Source organism: Peromyscus eremicus, chromosome 7, assembly GCF_949786415.1.
Source record: "Peromyscus eremicus chromosome 7, PerEre_H2_v1, whole genome shotgun sequence".
NCBI classification, from domain to species: Eukaryota; Metazoa; Chordata; class Mammalia; order Rodentia; family Cricetidae; genus Peromyscus; species Peromyscus eremicus.
In genome coordinates this window covers 60,635,983-60,655,905 of record NC_081422.1, presented here as the reverse complement: position 1 = coordinate 60,655,905, position 19,923 = coordinate 60,635,983, and the positions used below count along the sequence as shown (strand labels likewise).

The following is a 19,923-nucleotide window of genomic DNA, read 5'->3' as shown; positions in this document are numbered from 1 at the left end:
TAGGTGTCCACCTGTGCTCCTGTGAGTGCCTAAAGAGGCCAAAAGAGGTCATCACATCTGGTGCTGGAGCTGTAGGTAGTTGTGAGCCACCATGTGAGTGCTGGAAATCGAACCAGGGTCTTCTGGAAGACCAGTCAATGTGATTAATTACTAAGCCGTCTTTCCAGCGCTAACCTATCTTTTATTATAGGAATTATCAACATGATTCTTATAGGGTTTTTACTGCTGTGATGAAACATCACATCCAAAAGCACTTCCACGTCACTGTCCATCATGGAAGGAACTCGGGGCAGGAACTCAAATGGCAGGAACTTGGATGCAGGAGCTGATGCAGAGGCCATGGAGAAGTGCTGCTTCTGGGCTTGCTCCTACAGCCTGCTCTGCTCTGCCTGCTTTGGTTTTTTTTTTTTTTTTTTTGGTTGTTGTTGTTGTTGTTGTTGTTTGTTTTGCTTTGTTTTTTGAGACAGGGTTTCTTTGTGTAGCTCTGCCTGTCCTGGAACTCACTCTGTAGACCAGGCTGGCCTTGAACTCAGAGATCTGCCCACCTCTGTCTCCTGAGTGCTGGGATCAAAGGCTTCTGCCTGTTTTCTTATAGAACCCGGGACCACCTGACCGTAGATGGCTTGGCATGCACCACCACCACCCCCCAGCTGGAGGCATTTTCTTAACTGATGCTCACTCCTCTCTTATGACGCGTGTGTCAAGTTGACATAAAAACTAGCTAATGGCCCTTTGGCCCTTTAATCCCATCACTTGGGAGGCAGAGGCAGGTGGATCTCTGTGAGTTCGAGGCCAGCCTGGTAAACAGAGTGAGTTCCAGGACAACCAAAGCTACACAGAGAAACCCTATCTCAAAAAAAACAACCAAAAAAACCAAACAAACAAACAAAAACCTAGCCAAGAGAGTGGTGAGGAAAAGTGCCTCGCCCTTCTCCCTCTCCTACGCTGGAGACCCAGCAGTACAGACTGGACTAACTGCATACAGTGGTGTGGAAGGAAGCCTCGTAAACTCACCAGAGGAGTCACGAAAAAGTGTGTTCCAGGTAGGAAAGAATGGGGAAGTTTGAAGGACTGGGAGATTCCGGTGAGCAGAGTCTGGTACCTGTCAGGAGGACTGAAAGCGAGATGGGTGGTGAGCATTGGGCTGGAGCCATCTTAGACTGTGGCAGGGAGTGTGGGTCTCAGTTCCGAGTGGAATGCTGTGGGGAAGCAGGTGCTCTGACAGCAGTTTGTATTTTGAGGTAGAGAACCGGCCTCACACCCAGGAGAGAGACAAGGAAGCAGAGGCCAAGAGACAAAGGCCGCTAGGAGGATGCTCTGAACACTGGGGTGGCCCCGTAGGTAAAAGACTTAGTGCCCCTTTGTTCGGTTCGGATGCCAACATCCCACAGAGGAAACGAAACCCCAGGACTTCTCCTCCGTGTGGCTCATTTCCCTTCCTGAGACCACACCTCCACCTCTCTCTGGGAAGTGTCGGCTTCCCGATTCCTGGGCCAGGGTACATTGAAGGTGCAGAAAGGTAGGACCCAGTATTGGTGAGGTCATCCTCTGCACAGCGCAGCACCTCAGTCCTAGCAGGGGGCAAGGTGTCTCCCAACCTCAACCCTTGAGACAGATGCTCTGCTCCTGGCCCTACCCCAACACCTCCTCCCAGGTATGAGCCTTGGAAAGGCAAGGCTTTTCACCTTCTTTCACAGGGCCTTCCATTGTGTGAAGTCGTGCAGAAGGAGTCCTTGGTACACACAATCATTTTATGACTTACTAAAAAGGAAAGCAAGTTTGCACAGCAATGGGATGAAGGTGCCTATTTATTTCTACAGAAAAAAAAATTGAAATCTTGCTGGATATTTGATGCTGTAGGACATAGGGCACCATCAATGTTGATCAGAGTTGATGGGTATTTTGAGTTTAAAATCATCAATGGTGTGAGCATCGTTTCACATAAATACATAGTACAGAAAGTGGCAGAAGTATGTTTAGGGCCATTTCAGAAATTGTTGTAAATTCTGTCCTAATCCTAAGAAAAAATTAATGTTTTCATTTTGAGACAGGGTCTCATTAAGTAACCCTAACTGGCTATGTAGATCAGGTTGACCTATGCGAGCAAAATTTTCTTCCATCAAAGGTAGCTAAGCCTGCTGAGGACAAATATCCTATAAATCTCCCCAACTTCGTAAAACTCCATGCCAATCTTTTGTTTGTTTTTGAGAAAGGGTCTCTCTAGGTAGCCCTAGCTGTCCTGGAACTTCTCACGTAGACCAGGCTGGCCTTGTACTCACAGAGATCCACCTGCCTCTGCTTCTGGATTCTGCAGGAGCTAATGCAGAGGCCATGGAGGAACACCTCTAGCTTGCTCCCTATGATTTGGTCAGTCTCCTTTTCTTTTCTTTTCTTCTCTCTTTATTTCTGTTTCTTTCTTTCTTTCTTTCTTTCTTTCTTTCTTTCTTTCTTTCTTTCTTTCTTTCTTTCTTTCTTTTTTTCCAAGATAGGGTTTCTCTGTGTAGCCCTGGCTGTCCTGGAACTCACTCTGTAGACCAGGCTGGCCTCGAGCTTTCTTTTCTTGGTTTTTTTTTTTTTTTTTTTTGGTTTGTTTTTGTTTTTTGTTTGTTTGTTTTTGTTTTTTGAGACAGGGTTTCTCTGTGTAGCTTTGGAGCCTTTCCTGGAACTCATTCTGTAGCCCAGGCTGGCCTCGAACTCACAGAGATCCACCTGCCTCTGCCTCCTGAGTGCTGGGATTGTTTTCTGTTTTGCTTGTTTTGAGACAGGGCTTCTCTCTGTAGCCTTGGCTGTCCTAGAATTCACTATATAGACTAGGCTACATCTGCCTCCCAAGTGCTGGGATTAAAGGTGTGGGCCACTACATCCGGCTATTAGTCTGCTTTTTTTTTTGTTTTCTTTTTGTTTGTTTGTTTTTAAGACAGGGTTTCTCTGTGCAACAGCCCTGGCTGTCCTGGAACTGGCTCTGTAGATCAGGTTAGCCTTGAGCTCAGAGATCTGCCTGCTTCTGCCTCTTGAGTGCTGGGATTAAGGCTTGCATCACCACTGCCTGGCCAGTCAGTTTTCTTACACCGCCCCAACCATTGTCCAGGGGTGGCACCATCCAGAGTGGGCTAGGCCCTCCTACATCAATCATTAATCAAGAAAATGCAGATGGGTCTACAGGCACTCTGATGGCGGTGTTTTCTCAACTAAGGCTCCTCTTCCCGGAGCTGGCAAAGAACCAAGGGGGCACTTACTTACACGCTGCCATGTAAGAATGGCAGAGGAAATACCAAGTCTTTGTTTTTTGACTCAAATTACTATGTTTTTTTATGAGTAAAAAATTTTGTACATTAAAACCACAGCGTTTCATTAACCATCAGTAATCTCGAATTACAGCTGAAGTGTTCAGTAGGTAATCTTCATTGGCAGTGCGAACGTGGTGTGGCAGCAGGCACAGTGCAAAGTATGCATGTTGTGTGCTCACACCCAAGGCCAAAGTGACATTTCAGGGTGCAACATGGGCAAGGGCTGCCAGACACACCTTTGAGATGCTGGAATTTGAATTAATTTTTAGTTGTTGCATATTCAGAAACTCTATATTGTTGCCACCCACATCCAGTTACACAAATGTATTAGTCAGGGTCCTCCAGAGGACCAGAACCAATAGGGTGTATTTCCCCCCAAACCCCCTCCCACGTGTGTGTGTGTGTGTGTGTGTGTGTGTGTGTGTGTGTGTGTGTGTATGGGATTTATTAGAGTGGCTTACAGGCTGTGGCCCATCTAGTCCAACAATGGCTGTCTACTAAGAAAGTCCAAGAATCCAATAGTTAATTCAGTCCATGATGCTGGATGTCAGTTGGTCTTCAGTATATGTCGGGAGTCCCAGCGTAGGCTCTAATGCCCGTGACAGAAAGCCTGTGCAGCAGGATCCGTGAGAATGAGGGCGAGTAAGCAAAAAGCAAAAGCTTCCTTCTTCCATGGCCTTTACATCGGCTGCCACCAGAAGGTGTGCCCAGATTTAGGATGGGTCTTCCTACCTCAGATGATCCAGTTAACTGAAAAATCCCTCACAGCTGTGCCCAGCTGCTTGGGTTTTCAGTTCATTCCAGCTGCAGCCGTGTTGACAACTAAGAATAGCCATCACATACCACCCAGTTTAAGAACAGAATACTTGCCATTGTGCTCCCGAGTGGTGGCAACTCCCTTAGAGCTGAGTGAGGGTTGTGGGGTTGAGGTAGAAATAGAGGCCATTTTTATTTCTATCACATGACGTAAGTATTAAAATCCTACTATAGCCAGGCGGTGGTGGCGCACACCTTTAATCCCAGCACTCAGGAGGCAGAGCCAGGTGGATCTCTGTGAGTTCGAGGCCAGCCTGGGCTACAGAGTGAGTTCCAGGACAGTCAGGGCTACACAGAGAAACCCTGTCTCGAAAAAACAAAACAAAACAAAAAACAACTGAGTGAGGCTGGGCAGGGTGGCATGGGCCTGTGTTTCCGTGTAATTGCGGGACTGAAGGAAGAGAATTGTTTGAGGCCAGGAGTTCAAAGTCAGCTTGAGCAACTCAGCCGACTTTGTCTCAAAAAAAAAAAAAAAGTGGCTTCTTTAGGGGCTTGTTCTACTAAGATGGGTGGACAGTGACTGGTAGATAATAAAGGTAACTACAGGGCAGGGTCTAAGGAGAGGAACTGTGGGAGGTTCTGGAGGTGGCACCAGGCTGCTCTTCTCTGCTCTGATAGTCTGTCTTGCAATGTAGCAGGATTGTTTGGGTTTGGTTTTTTGAGACAGGGTTTCTCTGCACAGCCCTGGCTGTCCTAGAACTCGCTCTCTAGACCAGGTTGGCCTCGAAATGACCGCCTCTTCGCCACACACTAGTTTGAAGCAAGTTAGGGCTGCTAAGGTTAAGGTAGGATGGATGGATGGGTGGATAACTGGATGAACCAATGAAGTAGGGTCTGTGGGTGCCCATCAAAGCGAGGACGGATCTCAGACTCACCCAGGCATTGTCTCAGTTGGAGACTCTAGGTGGCGCTACCAGGGACCACCTGAAAGGGGAAGGCTGGGGTGACCAGGTTCCCTGAGAGCAAGGGTGGTCCTGGGGCGGACGCCCAGGCCTGGACCCTGCCTGTGCCCTCATCTGCCACTTCAGAATCCAGGGCGCTCAACAAAGACCAGGTGAAATTTAATCTCTGCTGCGTATCTGGCAGGCAGTAGACGCTAGGGAAATGTTTGACAAACGGGTGACTCTGCCGAGGGTTCCTCCCCCTGGTACGGCGAGCGACATCACTAGACCAAGGGTGTTATCTTTTCGCTTCAGAACTTTAGTGAGCCAGGGAACGCCTCGGGCGGGGCAAGCCTGGGACTCAAGGGCGTGGTCTACTGGTTCTGGGGCGGGGTCCTGGACAAGAGGGTGGAGCCTAGGCCTGAAGGACCACTAAATGGGGCGGGGCCTACGATCGGGGGCAGGGCCTGGAGCCCGAGGGCGGGGCGACCTCGTAGGGCTGCCGGGCTGCTCTAGGGAGTTTGGGTGCCTCAGCGCGCCATCAAGGAGAAGCTGCGGTGGGGTCAGGGCGCGGATGCTGGAAGTTCACATCCCCTCGGTGGGGCCCGAGGCCGAAGAGCCCAGGCAGAGTCCAGAGAAAGGCCACATGGTGAGCAATGGATGGAGGGTGCGCGTGGGGATCCCCTCGACGAGCGCAAAGGGGACCCAGCATTCCGGGCTAGGACGTCCATCTCAGAGGTTCGGGCTTACTGGCTTTGCCAGTCCCTCAGATGATGGTCTTGAGGGATCGCGTGGAGCAGAGGGGCGGGCCCGTCAGCCTTTTCTTTCAGGTGTATGTGGGGTGCGGGAGGGGTTTCCCTGAGCGGCCACACGCCAACTCGTCTTTGTGCCTTTCGAACGCCAGAAAGTGGGTGCGTCTCGCGGCGCGGGTCCTGCTGCATCATTTGGACCCGCCGCCCGCACTTCTCCGCCCGCTAGGTGTTCCAAGTGGAGGTGCTGTACAGTGGACGCAGACACACCGTGCCGAGGCGCTACAGCGAGTTCCACGCTCTACACAAGCGGGTGAGGTGGTGTGGACTGCCCACCAGTCTGTCTCCAAGCCAGTCCCCTGGGTGGCAAGCGAAAGGGCTCCGGTTCCAGCTTCTGGTTGGCCACCCCCATTACCGTCCCAGTCCCGGGAGGGCGCAGATCATGGGCAACTACCCAAGGACTGACTGCAGGGCCCCTCTCAGGGAGGACGCAGTGGCTAGATCCCAGCTCAGACTGACCTTGTCTGCGTGCGTCCTTTCCACTTTCGGGCACGTCACGTCTGTCCCAACCACCTTTCACCAGCAGACCCAGGTTAGAGCTTAAAGGCATAGAGGGAGGACTGGAGAGAGGTCTCAGCTAGGTGGAATGGGCTTGAGGGCTTTGCTGGGATCTCACCTCGGTAACTGATGACAGATCAAGAAACGGTACAAAGTGCCTGACTTTCCCTCAAAACGCCTGCCCAACTGGAGGACCAGAGGATTGGAACAGCGCCGGCAGGGCTTGGAGACCTACATCCAGGTGTGCACAGGATACGTGGTTGTCTCTAGCCTCAGGGACTAGGGGTGACCCAGAGAGAGATGGGGGGGGGGCACAACTTGGTTGTTATTTACCACTCCAAGCTCCGTTTTTCCAAACAATAGTGAGTGCAAACTTTTCTATCTGGATTATTTAAAGTTTTGAATAACCCAACAGGTAGATACTTCAAGATCCTTCAGCCCTGGGGTAAGATTCTGTTATCTTCATGAGGTGTGTGTGTGGACTCATTCCACCAACAGGGATAGGCATTATTGAACTAGCCTGCCCACTTTATGGGGCCAGTCTTGAACTTGGTCTGATAATGCTTGCCTCCACTGCCTTGAAATTCTTAATAATTTGGGAACAAAGGTCCTCAAATTTTTGTTTACAACGGATTGTGTAATAATTAGTAGCTGTATCTGATTCCGGGCGTCTTCTGTCTTCCTCCCTAGGGTATCCTATACCTGAATCAGGATGTGCCCAAGGAGCTACTGGAATTCCTGAGACTTAGACACTTCCCCACAGACTCCAAGGCCAGCAGCTGGAGGCAAGGATGGCCCCGGCTGGGGTGTGACAAGGACTCTTTCACAAGCAGCTATGAAAGGGTCCTGAAGGACAAGCTTTCTCCATTTTCAAATGCTGGGCCCAGGCCTGGTTCTGATACATAGCCTCCCTTACCAACTTTCTTGACCCTGGTGGAGGGGCTGGGTTTTGGACAGCTTTGATGACCCCAGCCGCGTCCACCTCCGGAACTGGGCTTATTACAAAATAGAAGCAAGTCCCCGGGGCTATTCTGTGTCACTTCCCCTGGGTATCCTTAAGCAGTTTACAGTGAGTGTTTCTCTTCTTTTCAGCACCCTGAGGGAATTCCTGCCTAGTGACACCAGGCAAGTCCAAGTCCTGCCCTAAGTGCCTGCTGCCCCCTGGTGGCTACATGCGAGGAGGCAGGCCAGCAACTTGTCTTCCAGTTCCTTCCTTTGTGGGTCCCTGCTGACTTTGGTCCTTAGTGTCCATCCCATGTGCATCTTTGTGCTGCCACATCTCCACTCTCATGGTTCACAACTTTCCTCCTCACAGCTCACAGCTGCACCACAGGCCCGTCATTGGATTCTGTGTGGACCCCTACATTTACAACCCCTCCCCAGGTGAGGCACATCAGCACCTCCCTCCTACTGTCCTTTGGGGCCACACTGTAGCTCCTGTAACCTGCTTTGTATCTTACTTCATAGAAACTATATGCTATACAAGCTTACTTACTTCAAGCTATACAGTTGGTTCACCCGGTCTCTGCCCGCTTGTGGCCTGTCTTCAAAAGCTAATATGGACAGAATGTGGGATGGGCAAAGCAAACAGTGCCTCCCTTTGGGTAGATAGCCGAGTCTGTGGGGGGCTCAGAGTGCCGCACGCCCAAGGCTGAACTTCCCTCTTTTTCACTTTTTCTCCCGCAGTACCTCTCCCGGAAGTGGTGGTGGATGGTGTACTCCAGGGCCTCTATGGCTTCAGCACTAGCCCAGCCAAAGGCTAATTGTCATCCTGCTCCATTGCCAATGCCCTGACTAGCCCAGTCTTTGGGTCACTTGTCAGGACAGTTATATGCCTCAGTCCTAGGAGTTCCATATAAGAAACTGGGTCTTCCCTTGGACTGGCCTCAGGGTGTAACTAGCTGAGGCTCAGTTGTGCCCAACCCCACTCAAGGCTCCGAACTTGGCTTGCATTGACAGCTGCAGGTGGCAGACCTCAAGACTCTTCCAAGTCAAGATAAAGAAAGAAGCATAGTCATTCCAGACACGGGCTGAGAAGATTCAGGTGTATTTCCCAGTCCAGCTTGGCAGGTGGCAGGAGCTACAGTGAGGCTCAGTAGCTGGCTAGCCTGTGCCTGATGACGAGTGGGTACCACCCAGGCACAGGCTTAGGCAGGAGCCCGAGGAAGGGACATGCACCTATCGCCCGTGAGAGTCCTAGACATGCTGGGATGTACACTCAGGACAGGTGCTACAGACACAGCCCACACCTAAGTTATAAAAAAAAGAAAACCCACCTTTTTTATTGATCAGAATTGATAGTTTGATATAAAAACCAGGCCTGTGGAATGTGAGGGGGTGTGAGTCCACCCCCTCAGATGGAAGTATTGGGGCCGAGTGGTACGGGGCCTGTGACTGGCTACCTTCAGCCCTGGAGGGTAGTGATGGGACCTGCAGTACAGGCGCTTGGAGGGATGGGGTCCCTGAGACTCTACTCCTTGGCAATGGCAAAGGGCTTCTCCACTTCGATCTTGCCACAGTCTGCAATGATCACATCCTTCAGGGGCTTGTCCCGACTGTCTGTCTTGGTGCTCTCCACTTTCCTCACTACATCCTAGAAAAGAAAGGCAGGAAAGGAGGGAGTGGGCAGGGTGAAGGTCGAGAGACACACAGGACTGGGAGACAGCCCCAAGTGAGTGGCTTAGGAGGGTTGAGACCCTCACGGGATGAACACAGAAACCTAAAGAACTGCAGGCCAGGGTGAATGCAGAGCATGGATTAGCTGACCCAGTACTGCCCAGGGTGACTGAACAGAGGTCCTGGCAGCTGGACAAACCCAACAAGGTCTTCTGGACAGGTTGTCTGGGGTCTGGGAGGACTTGGGACCTTGGGGCAATGGAAATGAAGGCTGAGTATTACGTATTTCATTCTTTTTTCCTGATTGTGGTGTTGGGGGCTGAACCCAGGGCCTTATGCATGCTAGGTTAAGCACTCTCTCATGCAGCCACAGTCACATGGACACTCTGAAATGTGGTCTCATGTTGTCCAGCCTGGCCTTGGACTCCTGAGTTCAAGTGATCCCCTTGCCTCAGCCTCCCCAATAGCTAGGACCAAAGGCACTCGGTCAGGCTGTTTGTTCTTGACACCCCCCACCCCTATGCCAGGCTGCCAGGTTAGGAGGAACCACTGCTGGGCTGTGTCTGTGATTAGGTGCCTGGGGGGAAGATTTCCTCCTTGAAGTCCTTGGTGAGGACTAGAAGGGTTCAGCCCTCACTTTTAAACTCACCATGCCCTCTAGAACTTTGCCAAAAACCACATGTTTGCCATCTAGCCAGGATGTCTTGACTGTAGTTATGAAGAACTGGGAGCCATTGGTGTCCTTGCCCGCATTGGCCATGCTCACCCATCCAGGCCCGTAATGCTTCAGCTTGAAGTTCTCATCTGGGAAGCGCTCACCATAGATGCTCTTTCCTGGGGAGAGAATCAGTAGGTCAGGGAGTTGAGCCAAGGTGGGCTGAACCACAACAGACGCTTGTGTGAGGATCTACGGGACCCAGACTGTCCTGTCAGGCCAGGCTTGACTGGCAAACAAGGACATAAAAACAGCCTTCCTATCTTCTACCCAAGCCGTCGGAAACAAGACCGCCTGGGGTATGAGGCCAGGCTGACTTGGGCGAAGTACGATGAGTAGTTTTATGACTGTCATGGGACATAATATCAACTATCCTTGGCTGTGTCCTGAGGCCTATAGGGAGGGACTTTGCAAAAGAGATGCCTTGGTGCTTGCTATGCAGGATGCTGGGAGTGTGGAACCCTTCAGGAAAAAAAAAGGCTGCTATAGCCAACCAGATTGCCTTTCCAGAGTCACAAGACAGGTGCAGCTGCGGAGCAGAATAGCAGACGGGGGTTAGCTGGGAAGGAAAAATCGGACACAGGGCTGTTCTTTGGTTTCTTAAGAGCCAAGAGCCTCTTATCAAGACTGGAGCATAAAATAAAAAATGCTTATGAATAAGTGTCATCTGTCTGTGTGGGGTATGGGTCTGGGGCCACGACAGTAAGCACAGAGCTCTATACCCTTTCCAAGATCCTGTCTGCAAAGCTGGTTTCCCCATCAATGGACTGATGGGCCTGGGAAAACTAGCACCGAAGCAGCATCGTCCAAGGCTGCTGAGAAGGCTTGCACCTAAGCGAACTTGCTGCCAGGCATGGAACCAACTCCTGTACGTTGTTCTGACTTTAACATGCATGCAATGGCATGTGCTAGCCAACTCCATACACATGCACAGAGAAGGCCAGCTGTGACAGAGAACGGCGTTAACCCCAGCACTTGGGAGGCAGAGCTCTAGGAGTTCCAGGCCAACCAAGGCACAAAGTCACTTTCTTTGGCTCACTGCTCATCACTTCACCTGCATGCTAATCTTGGCTCTCAGCACATCTGTCCATCACACACACACAGCTCCTCAGGAGGCCCCAGGTTAGGACCTGCCCTGGAGACTGACAAGGGAGATGCGGCTGACTGTGCAGCAGCTGGGGATGCGGAGAAGCAAGACTAGATGGCAAGGTGGGAGTGAGGTGGCCTATTTATTCCCCTGTGATTCCTGGCTGTACACTGCTAACGCTTCCTATTTGAAAAACTTCCTTGGAAATCTTAGTCAACCATGGGATTTCAATTGCTCCTATTTCAATCCCTTCCTCAAGACACAAGGAGCTCCCAAGTTTCAAGAAATAAATATCTTCTATCCCAGAACTTCCATCCAGCTGCCTTGCAAACAGTTAAGCTTCAAGCCCACCATTTTTTTTTCCCCCGAGACAAGGTTTCTCTGTGTAGCCCTGTCTGTCCCGGAATTTGCTCTGTAGACCAGGCTGTCCTTGAACTCAGTCAGATCTGCCTGCCTCTGCCTCCCAGTGTTGAGTGCGTCACCACACTCAGCTTTAAGTTTAAGTGTATGTGGGTGTTTGGCCTACGTGTATGTCTTTGTACCACATCTGGGCCTGAGCAGACAAGAGGTTGTCAGATTCCCTGGAACTGGAATTATAAACAGCTGTGAGTCACCAGGTGGGAACTGAACCCATGTCCCCTGCAAGAGCTGCCAGTGCTCTTAACCACTGAGTCACCTCTCCAGCCCCTGGTGGTAGATTTTTGAGACAAGTTCTCATGTTGACTGGGTTGTCCTTAAAGTCATCCCGGAACCTCCTGCCTTTACCTCCTAAGTGTTCCAGGCACACGCCACTACAATTGCCTTGAGTTCTTCACACTTTTATTTTTTTTTTTTTAGTTTGTGTATGTGTACTGGTGCACTCGCTCATGCCACAGAACATGCGTGCAGTCAGAGGACACCTTGTAGAAGTCGGTTCTCTTCTTCCAATGTTTGAATCCCAGGAATCAAACACAGGTCATTAGGCTTGGCAGCAAGTACCTTTATCCACCTCACTGGCCTTTTTAACTTATCTATTTATGCATATATATGTAATACAGCAGGGTGTATGGTACAAGCTACAGACTTGTATCAATGGTGGGCACCTGGAAGAGAGCACAGCCTACCTGATCCCACCTCCCTCTCCTTTGCACTGGGTTCTCTTTTCAAAGAAGGGTGCAGCCAATCTCTGTGCAAGAGAGAGGCCGACCTCTACAGTAGGCAAAAGAAGACACTTTGTTTAATTGAGGCGGCCTGGCCACCCCACCATGGGCACTACAATGTCAAGGCTCCTCTGTTCAGAGGATCTGAAGTTACCTCCTGTGCCATCTCCCCTGGTGAAGTCTCCACCTTGGATCATGAAGTCCTTGATGACACGATGGAACTTGCTGTTTTTATAGCCAAATCCTTTCTGGAAAAAGGGATGAGAGATAAGGAGGTAGCAGATGTCAAACTGGCCCTGCAGACACGCACCTACAGCGCTTTCTGATATAGATTTGGCATTTAATGTACTGAGTGACCAGCTACTGCAGGACAAACACAAAGCATGCACGTCTGGAAAAGACCACATCCCTAGCCTCTACCCTTATGCAATTCCTAAAGGATGTAACCCAAGGTCACAAAATGCTTTTTTTCCCCTTCTCTGTTCTTCTCATCCTAAGAAGACGTCCAAGGTTTGGGATACATCTCAGCTGGCAGAGTGTGTGTCCTAGCATGAACACCCTCCTGGGTTCTACCCTGAATACTGTATAAACTGAGCATGATGTGCACACCTGTGATCCCAGCACTCAGGAGGTAGGGGCAGGCCTATCAGAAACTCAAGATCACCCCTGGCTACACATCAGGTTCAAGATCAGCCAGAGGCTACACAAGACTCTCAGGAAAAACAAAACAAAACGAGCAAAGACGTTAAAATATAAATTTCATTAAATAGAATATATATTTCCTTAAAAGTCTGTGCTATGTCGGGCGGCGGTGGCACACACCTTTAGTCCCAGCAAACAAACAAAAAACCCACGAAAAGTCTGTGCCACATTCTAGGATCAAGTCCCTTGGACCCTTTCTTCTCCTTTTTAAAAATTTGAGCCGGGCAGAGGTGGCGCACGCCTTTAATCCCAGCACTCAGGAGGCAGAGACAGGCAGATCTCTGTGAGTTTGAGGCCAGCCTGGTCTACAGAGCAAGATCCAGAACAGGCTCCAAAGCTACACAGAGAAACCCTGTCTCAAAAAGCAAAGCAAAGCAAAACAAAACAAAACAAAATGAGAGCTCTTATTTTATTCCGATAGCAGTCACATCATGTGGACTAAGAACATTCAAATAAAACCAGACATTGAAGATTAGTCTTCACACATTATAGCCAAACAACGCCATGTTTGTCTAAGTTCTCTCCACCAGAAAACTACATCACCACCTCAGCAGTCATGGAACCATTTGGCACAGCTTCCTTAACTGTGAAACTACCAGTTTTAGCATTTTGGGTTACTTTTGTGTGTGTCCTGTGAATAGTTGTACGAAACAGCAGGGGTTGGATCTTTGTGTAATGCCAAAATCTGGGCCACTGAGGCTTTGAGTAATTCAGCAGTACCAAGGCTTTCTCCAAAAATTAGGGACAAACTGGACCCCTTTATTCTTAATATTCTTAACAAAAATATTTGGTCCTCAGGGAAGCCAGTTAGTGAAGTCAGTGTAAGCTGCTGCTGCAGACAGGTCACACCCTGCAGTCCCACCTACTTCCATCCCTACTACGTGGAGTTGCCTACCTCTGTACCAGCCACTTACCTCTCCTGTAGCTAAGGCTACAAAATTATCCACTGTTTTTGGAACGGTCTTCCCAAAGAGTCCAAAGGTCACTCGGCCTACAGGTTCATCTCCAATTTGGAGATCAAAGAACACCTAAGGAAAATGAACAAATCCAAGTTTAGCCTTTTAAAGGGTCCTTGGTAGATTAGGAAGGGCCCAAGAAATTACCCTGATGAGAGAGAGCTGCAGCTAAAGCCCTAAAGCTGTGGCTGAGTCTGATTTTGGCCGGGGCAAAACTTCTGTACAAACCAAAAGTACAGGCTGGACAAATGGCTCAGTTGTTAACAGCATCTGCTGCTTTCCCAGAGGACATAGCTTCTGTTCTCAGCACCCAGATGGTGGCTCACAATCATCTGTACACTGTAAAGTTCTAGATTTCCCCAACTCCATATTAGGGACGATGAAATGGCCTTGCCCACTATAGGCAGCCAAGTGCTGTACCACCGAGCTAATAACCCCCCAATAATTAATATTCTGAGACAGTGTCTTGCTAAATTGTAATCCTCCCAAGTGTCTGGGATTACAGACACAAGCCACAATACTTGACTTGCTGCATTAATCACCTCCTATCCTCACCCTGTCAAAAGAAATGATTACAGGCTGGCCAGATGCCTTAGTGGGTAAATGTGGTTGCAGCCAAGCCTGAAGTCCTGAGAGACCCACATAATGGAAATAGAGAATCCACTTCCGCAAGTTGTCTTCTGACCTTTACAATTACACTGTGGCACGTATAAGTCCCTCTCCCCAGCAAGTAAATTATGTAACATTCTTAAGAAAGGTTACGTTCTCAGACTACATAATAGCAATCTGTGCTCTTATAATGACTCCAGATGACAGAAACTGCCATTAAAAGAGGAAAATACATAAAGAGATCACTATGCTTGCAAGTTTAACTCTATTTACTGTGCGTGCTACAAAGCACAGTAAACTGGAAGTGTCCATAGTAAAAGAAGGGTATTGCAGGGTATGTGCAAAGGGCTAAGGTTGTTCGCGCTGGCCGCAGCTGAGCATCCTCGGTCAGGGCGGAGGCTGGGGGAGTCCAGGTCATTCTTTAGTCTGAGTGGGTAGGGCGAGCCTGGCTCCAAGAGGTCACAGCCGACCCGAGGATGGGCTGAACCAGGACAAGGACGCTCAGGTCGGAACTACTGAGCCAGACTCGCTTGGGCCCGGGCCGGACCGCAGGCGGCGGAAGGCAGGCCTCGCCGGGAGAGGAGATCCCAGACCTTGACTGTGACTTTGGGTCCCTTCTTTTTATCGTTGGCCACGGAGGGTCCCGGCAGCAAAAGGAAGACGACGGAGCCCACGATGAGGGCGGCGGCGAAGAGCACCTTCATATTGCGCTCCGAGAGGCGCAGCATCCACCGACAGCACAGAGAGCAGTCGCGGGAGCCCGGACCGGAAGAGGGTGTGGACACGCGGTGTGTGCGCGCGTTGCCGCCCCGGCTCGGGGGTGGACCTGGGGCTGCGGGAGGCCTCGCAGCGCGAGGAGCGCGCCACGTTCCCCCTGCGCTGCAACGCCGAGTGGTAGGCGCTGCCGCGGGCGGGGCTGTGGGTGGCTGCCACGTTACAGCCCTCTGATTGGATATGCGCCTCGCCCTCCGGTCTGCGTCAAGGCGGTGCGCGGAAGGCGGCGTTGGGATTGGCCTTAGAAAAAAAGACTACAAACCCCAGCATGCCTTGCGGCCCGACCGGCCCACCAAACCTTCGGACGATTGTCGGGGTGTGTAAAGCCCAGTCACTACCCAGTGGGTGGGTGTCTTCAAAAACTCGACATACTTAACCGAAGTGCTAGGGGTTGAATTTAGCGGCTGAATTTTACAGCATAGCCTTCTATATCTTCTTCTATAATATCTTGCCCGGGGACTGGGACTAGTGGCTTGCACCTGCGATCCCAGCTTTGGGTGGGCAGGGTGAAGTAGGATGGTAACAGTGAGTTCAAGGTCAGCCTGGGCTACAGAGTTGAGTCCCAGTTCCTCTTGTGCTAGACAGAGTGAGACCTTACCTCAAAATAAACACGATCGGTCGTCGTAGCGTGTGCCTCCAATCCCAGCACCTGGGAGGAAGAGGCAGACGAATTTCTGTGAGTTTGAGGCCAGCTTCCTCTACGTAGTGAGCTCTGTGCTAACAAGAACTACATGGTAACACCTATGCCTCAAAAGAAGGGGTGGAGGGGTGAAAAGGCGGCTCAGTGTGTGAGTGCTTTTGCTGCAAAATCATGAGGACCTGAGGATTTGGATCCAACAGCCGCCTAAAAGCAGATCATGCACGTACTTTACGTACTCCTAACTCTAGTGCTGTAGGAGTGGTGGGTGTAGATAGGAGAATCTGGTAGACCTGCTGGATGCTAGACTAGTTCTTAGATTCAAGAAGAGACCCTGTCTCAGAAAGAACGTGGAGAATGATAAAAACAGTCAGTACACTCGACCTCTTCCTTTGGCCTCTGCACACATAAACTGTGCGTATACACACGCACACACACGCTTCCGTTTTTAATTTTTGACACATCACTACTCATTTTTCTCTTTGAATTCTGTGCTTACCCACTGTGTGAACTTAGGAGCCAGTGCATTCTGTTGTATACTTTGGAATTTATTTTTTCCCCTTTTTTTTGGGGGGGGGGGGTGTCGCGACAGTGTTTCTCTGTGTAACAGTCCTAGTTGTCCTGGAACTTTGTAGACCAGGCTGGCCTTGAATTTACAGAGATCCACCTGCCTCTGCCAAGTGCTGGGATAAAAGGCGTGCGCTACCACCGCCTCGCCCCTATTTTTTTCGTTTTTATGTGTGTGTGATTATATTTGAGTGGGTAGACATGCGATAGTATGCACATGGAGAGAGTTGGTTCTCTCCTTACATCACATGGGTCCTGGGATTTGCACTCAGGTACTCAGGCTTGGAGGCAGGCAGCTTTACTTAAACTGAGCTACCCTGCCAGCTCCTGAATTTTAATTTCTTTTCTTTGCCCATTTTCTAAAAATAGGCCACTTTCTTTCTTTTAGGAGGATGGGACTGTCTTGCACATTATCTGTATCCGGCTTCCTTAACCCTTCTCCAGGGCTCTGTGCTCAGGAAGTATTGGTTGGGATGGCTTCCCATTAATTTATGCACGCATACATTAATATACATACATACACTAATATATGCAAAGGCCTGAGGCTGACATTGGCTTTTCTTTTTCGTAGACAAAGATGCTAACCTGGGCTGTTTCAGGTTGTACCACACACGGTGTTGCTCCATTCTACAACACACATACTTTGAGAGCCATACACTCTGCTGATTTCAGTGAGATTTACCCTGTAGATTTGGGCATTTGAACCCTTGATCTCCAGTTGTGTCACTGTTTGGGCAGGTTTCGGAGGTGTGGCCTTGCTGGAGGAAGCACACCGGGGCAGGATTTGAGGTTTCAATGGCCCACACTGTTCCCGGCTAGTGCTGTTTCCTGCTGGGGTTCTGGATGTGAGCTCTCAGCTGTTCCTGCTGCCATGCCTGCCGCCTTGCTGCATCAGTGCCCTGCCATGATGGACTCTGATCCCTCTGGAACCACAAGCCCTAGTAAACATTCTTGTATAAGTTGTCTTGGTCATGGTGCTTTATCACAGAGTATACAAGAGCAATAAACATACCTAGAAAATAATGGCACTTTTTCTAAAAGACCTGTTAATCAGAAATAACTTTGTAGGAATTTCAGTTTGTCACCACCCAGATTGTACACACAGCCTCGTTTTTATGGGAGTCCCTGCAATCGTCACAGCGGCAGTGAAATGATCTACTGAGGGGCAAGAATAAAACTTGGTTCAACATGACTTATCCTAGTTGGTTCAAACTTCTGGAGTCTGACACCAAGCAGTTTATTTATTAATTAATTATTTATTTTATGTATGTATGTATGTATGTATGTATGTATGTATATATGTATGTATTTAAACAGTAAAACCTTGGGGGAAAAGTTTCCTTATGACAATTATCACAACAAAGCTTAAGGCGTGGTTACATTGAAACTCCTTTAGAATTCGAATGTCTTTCTCGCAGAGCACCAGTGACCTCTTCCACAAGAATGGGCTCTGTTGACTGAGAAACAATACTCAGGATAAGGGCCAAGGGAGGAAGGGTTTATGATAAGCATAAGGATGGGTTCTATTGACTGAAAAACAATGCTCAGTAATCTGAGGGATTCTAGGTAAGTTTAGGCTGCATTCATAGAATAACAAAAGATCACCAGGTTATTTCTTCTGTTGGAGAAAAAAGCCTTGTGTTTACAATTCTGGTTTCTCTGGTGTTATCTATAAGCATATGGACCTTGTGCCCTCCACACATTTCTCTATTTGGAACTATGTAACTTGGTCGGTATATGGTATGCATTTGAATTATGGGTTACCATTGACATTCCTTAACTTGTCCTCCTTTAAAATTTTTTTTTATTGAGCTGGGTTGTCTGTTGGTTAAGCGGTGGCACTTGTGACTGAGTACTGGATGTATCGGTGACAGAAGAGTCACGAGCCATGTTTACCTTTCTAGAGCTTTATTTGGGGAGGGGAGAGAGAGAGAGAGAGAGAGAGAGAGAGAGAGAGAGAGAGAGAGAGAGAGAGAAAGACCAAGTGGAGGGGGGAGAGTACGGAAGGAGAGGCTATACGGAGAGAGAGGGCATGCCCGCTTTTTAGGCTGGGATGCCGTCTCAGGCTAGTGGCGTAATTAAGGACAGAATCCTTACATTGTCCTGGCACATGCCTTTAATCTCAGTACTGTGTAGGCAGAGACAGGCAGATTTCTGTGAGTTCAAGGCTGGCCTGGTCTACAAAGTCAAGTTTCAGGACAGTCAGAGCTGCTACACAAAGAAACTCTGTCTCAAAAAATAAAATAAAATAAAATAAAAAATAAAATAAAATTAAAAAAAATCTTTTTTGAGACTGGGACTCTATGTAGCCCTGGCTGGCCTGGAACTTGCTATGTAAACCAAGTTAGTCTTCAACTTAGAGATCTCCCTGCTTCTGCCTCCTGAGTGTTGGGGATTAGTAGTAATCCACACGAGATAGTTATTAACAACCACACAGTAGCATAAATCCTAACTGGTCTTAATAAAAACCCAGAGCCAGATATCAAGATAAATGTGCTATACAGCTTTTTTTGAGGGGAGGGGGCAGGATTTCTCTGTGTAACAGTCCTGGCTCTCCTGGAACTCACTCTGTAGACCAGCTGGCCTCGAACTCACAGAGATCCACCTGCTTCTGCCTCCATAGTGCTGGGATTAAAGGCATGTGCCACCAACACCAGGCTTCTATGGCTAACTAGTGGTTGTCTTTGCCCTCTGATCATCAGGAAAGTTTTATTTGTTGGAGCATACACAAAACATCACCACACCACCCTAATTGAGCCAACCAATTAAAAGCTTTAAGTTCTTTTTGTTGATGGCCAGAACAAGAGCAGGCTTACATGTCTGAAAAGTTTCTTGACGCTCAAGTTCAGAGATAAAGAGGTTTCCATTTTGTTCTGTTTTTGAGACAGGATTTCTCTCTGTAGTCCTGGCTGTCCTGGAACTTGCTCTGTAGACCAGGCTGGCCTCGAACTCAGAGATCCGGATATGGAATTTTAAAAGTAAAAAACCACAACGTGCCTGGCTTGGCAACCAGGAAGTATGAGTGGCCTCCGAGTCCATTTTGGCCCACCCTGCCAAGACTGGCCAAGACATGTCTGGCAGAAAATTTTCTCTCTCTCCTTTTTAAAAAAATAATTGCTGGGGGGTGGGAGGAGAGAGGACAGAGGAATCCGTGGCTGATATGTAAAATTAAATTAATAATAAGATAAAAATGTTTATAAAAAACTTGACAGGAATTTTATCTCCCCTTTCATGGCTTTCTTTACATGAGTTCCTAGGAGTGTAAAGCTGTAGAGCTTTTGCTCTGAATATTTGTTCCTCTGGATCTTAACACAAATGTCTTAATAATTGCACAAAATGCTTGGTCTCAAAGGACTGAGAAGAACCCATAATAATTCCACTCTCTCACACCTGTGAATCCTTGGGTGAGAGGCTGGGTTTCCTGAACCCCTAATTTCTATTTAAAGAAAAATTTTTGCCTTTTCTGAGGACTGAGTCCCATGTTGGGTGTCAGATTTGGGGGTCCCTGCAAGCATCATGGCCTGCAGGAAGACGATCTGAGGAGGGGCAAGAATGATACATCAGAGTGAGATGAGGGTCAGCATAACCTTGAAACATTTTGACATCACTTACCAATTATTTTTGATTAATATATATGGACCATGGTCAAGGCCATAAAATTCTCCAATGTGTTGCCAAGGCAGACGTGGCTGTTGGGGGACAGCAGACAGAAGGCTGAGAACTACCTAAGCAAATATCAAATGGAGTCAGACAGGATGGCTGGCGTTACCTTAGGCATCTCATTGCCCCACTTTTAAAGTTATCTCTAAATCTTTGCTCTTGGGTAAGCA

At 48.9% G+C, this 19,923-nt stretch overlaps 3 protein-coding genes across 3 annotated transcripts in view; 1 reads left to right on the top strand and 2 right to left on the bottom strand.

The window, feature by feature from the left end:
• The first annotated feature begins 5,493 nt into the window (after positions 1–5,493).
• Snx22 (sorting nexin 22) lies at positions 5,494–9,047 on the top strand. Its single transcript, XM_059268143.1, is given in 8 exon segments — positions 5,494–5,633; positions 5,963–6,046; positions 6,428–6,532; positions 6,982–7,076; positions 7,384–7,416; positions 7,607–7,674; positions 7,978–8,035; positions 8,037–9,047. Coding segments are annotated over 8 exon segments (567 nt in total). The 5' UTR covers positions 5,494–5,558; the 3' UTR covers positions 8,086–9,047.
• Positions 8,546–14,909, bottom strand: Ppib (peptidylprolyl isomerase B). Its single transcript, XM_059268142.1, has 5 exons — positions 14,709–14,909; positions 13,465–13,578; positions 12,003–12,096; positions 9,557–9,741; positions 8,546–8,884 (listed from the first exon to the last, which is right to left on the bottom strand). Exons 1-5 carry the CDS (start codon positions 14,841–14,843, stop codon positions 8,762–8,764), a joined length of 651 nt encoding a protein of 216 aa, XP_059124125.1. The 5' UTR covers positions 14,844–14,909; the 3' UTR covers positions 8,546–8,761.
• A 4,638-nt stretch (positions 14,910–19,547) lies between these two features.
• The window catches only part of Csnk1g1 (casein kinase 1 gamma 1), a 161,213-nt gene continuing 160,837 nt past the window's right edge, over positions 19,548–19,923 (bottom strand). The window contains exon 16 of the transcript XR_009380266.1: positions 19,548–19,629. The gene's annotated coding sequence lies outside the window, so the exon portion shown is untranslated. The remainder of the gene's footprint in view (positions 19,630–19,923) is intronic.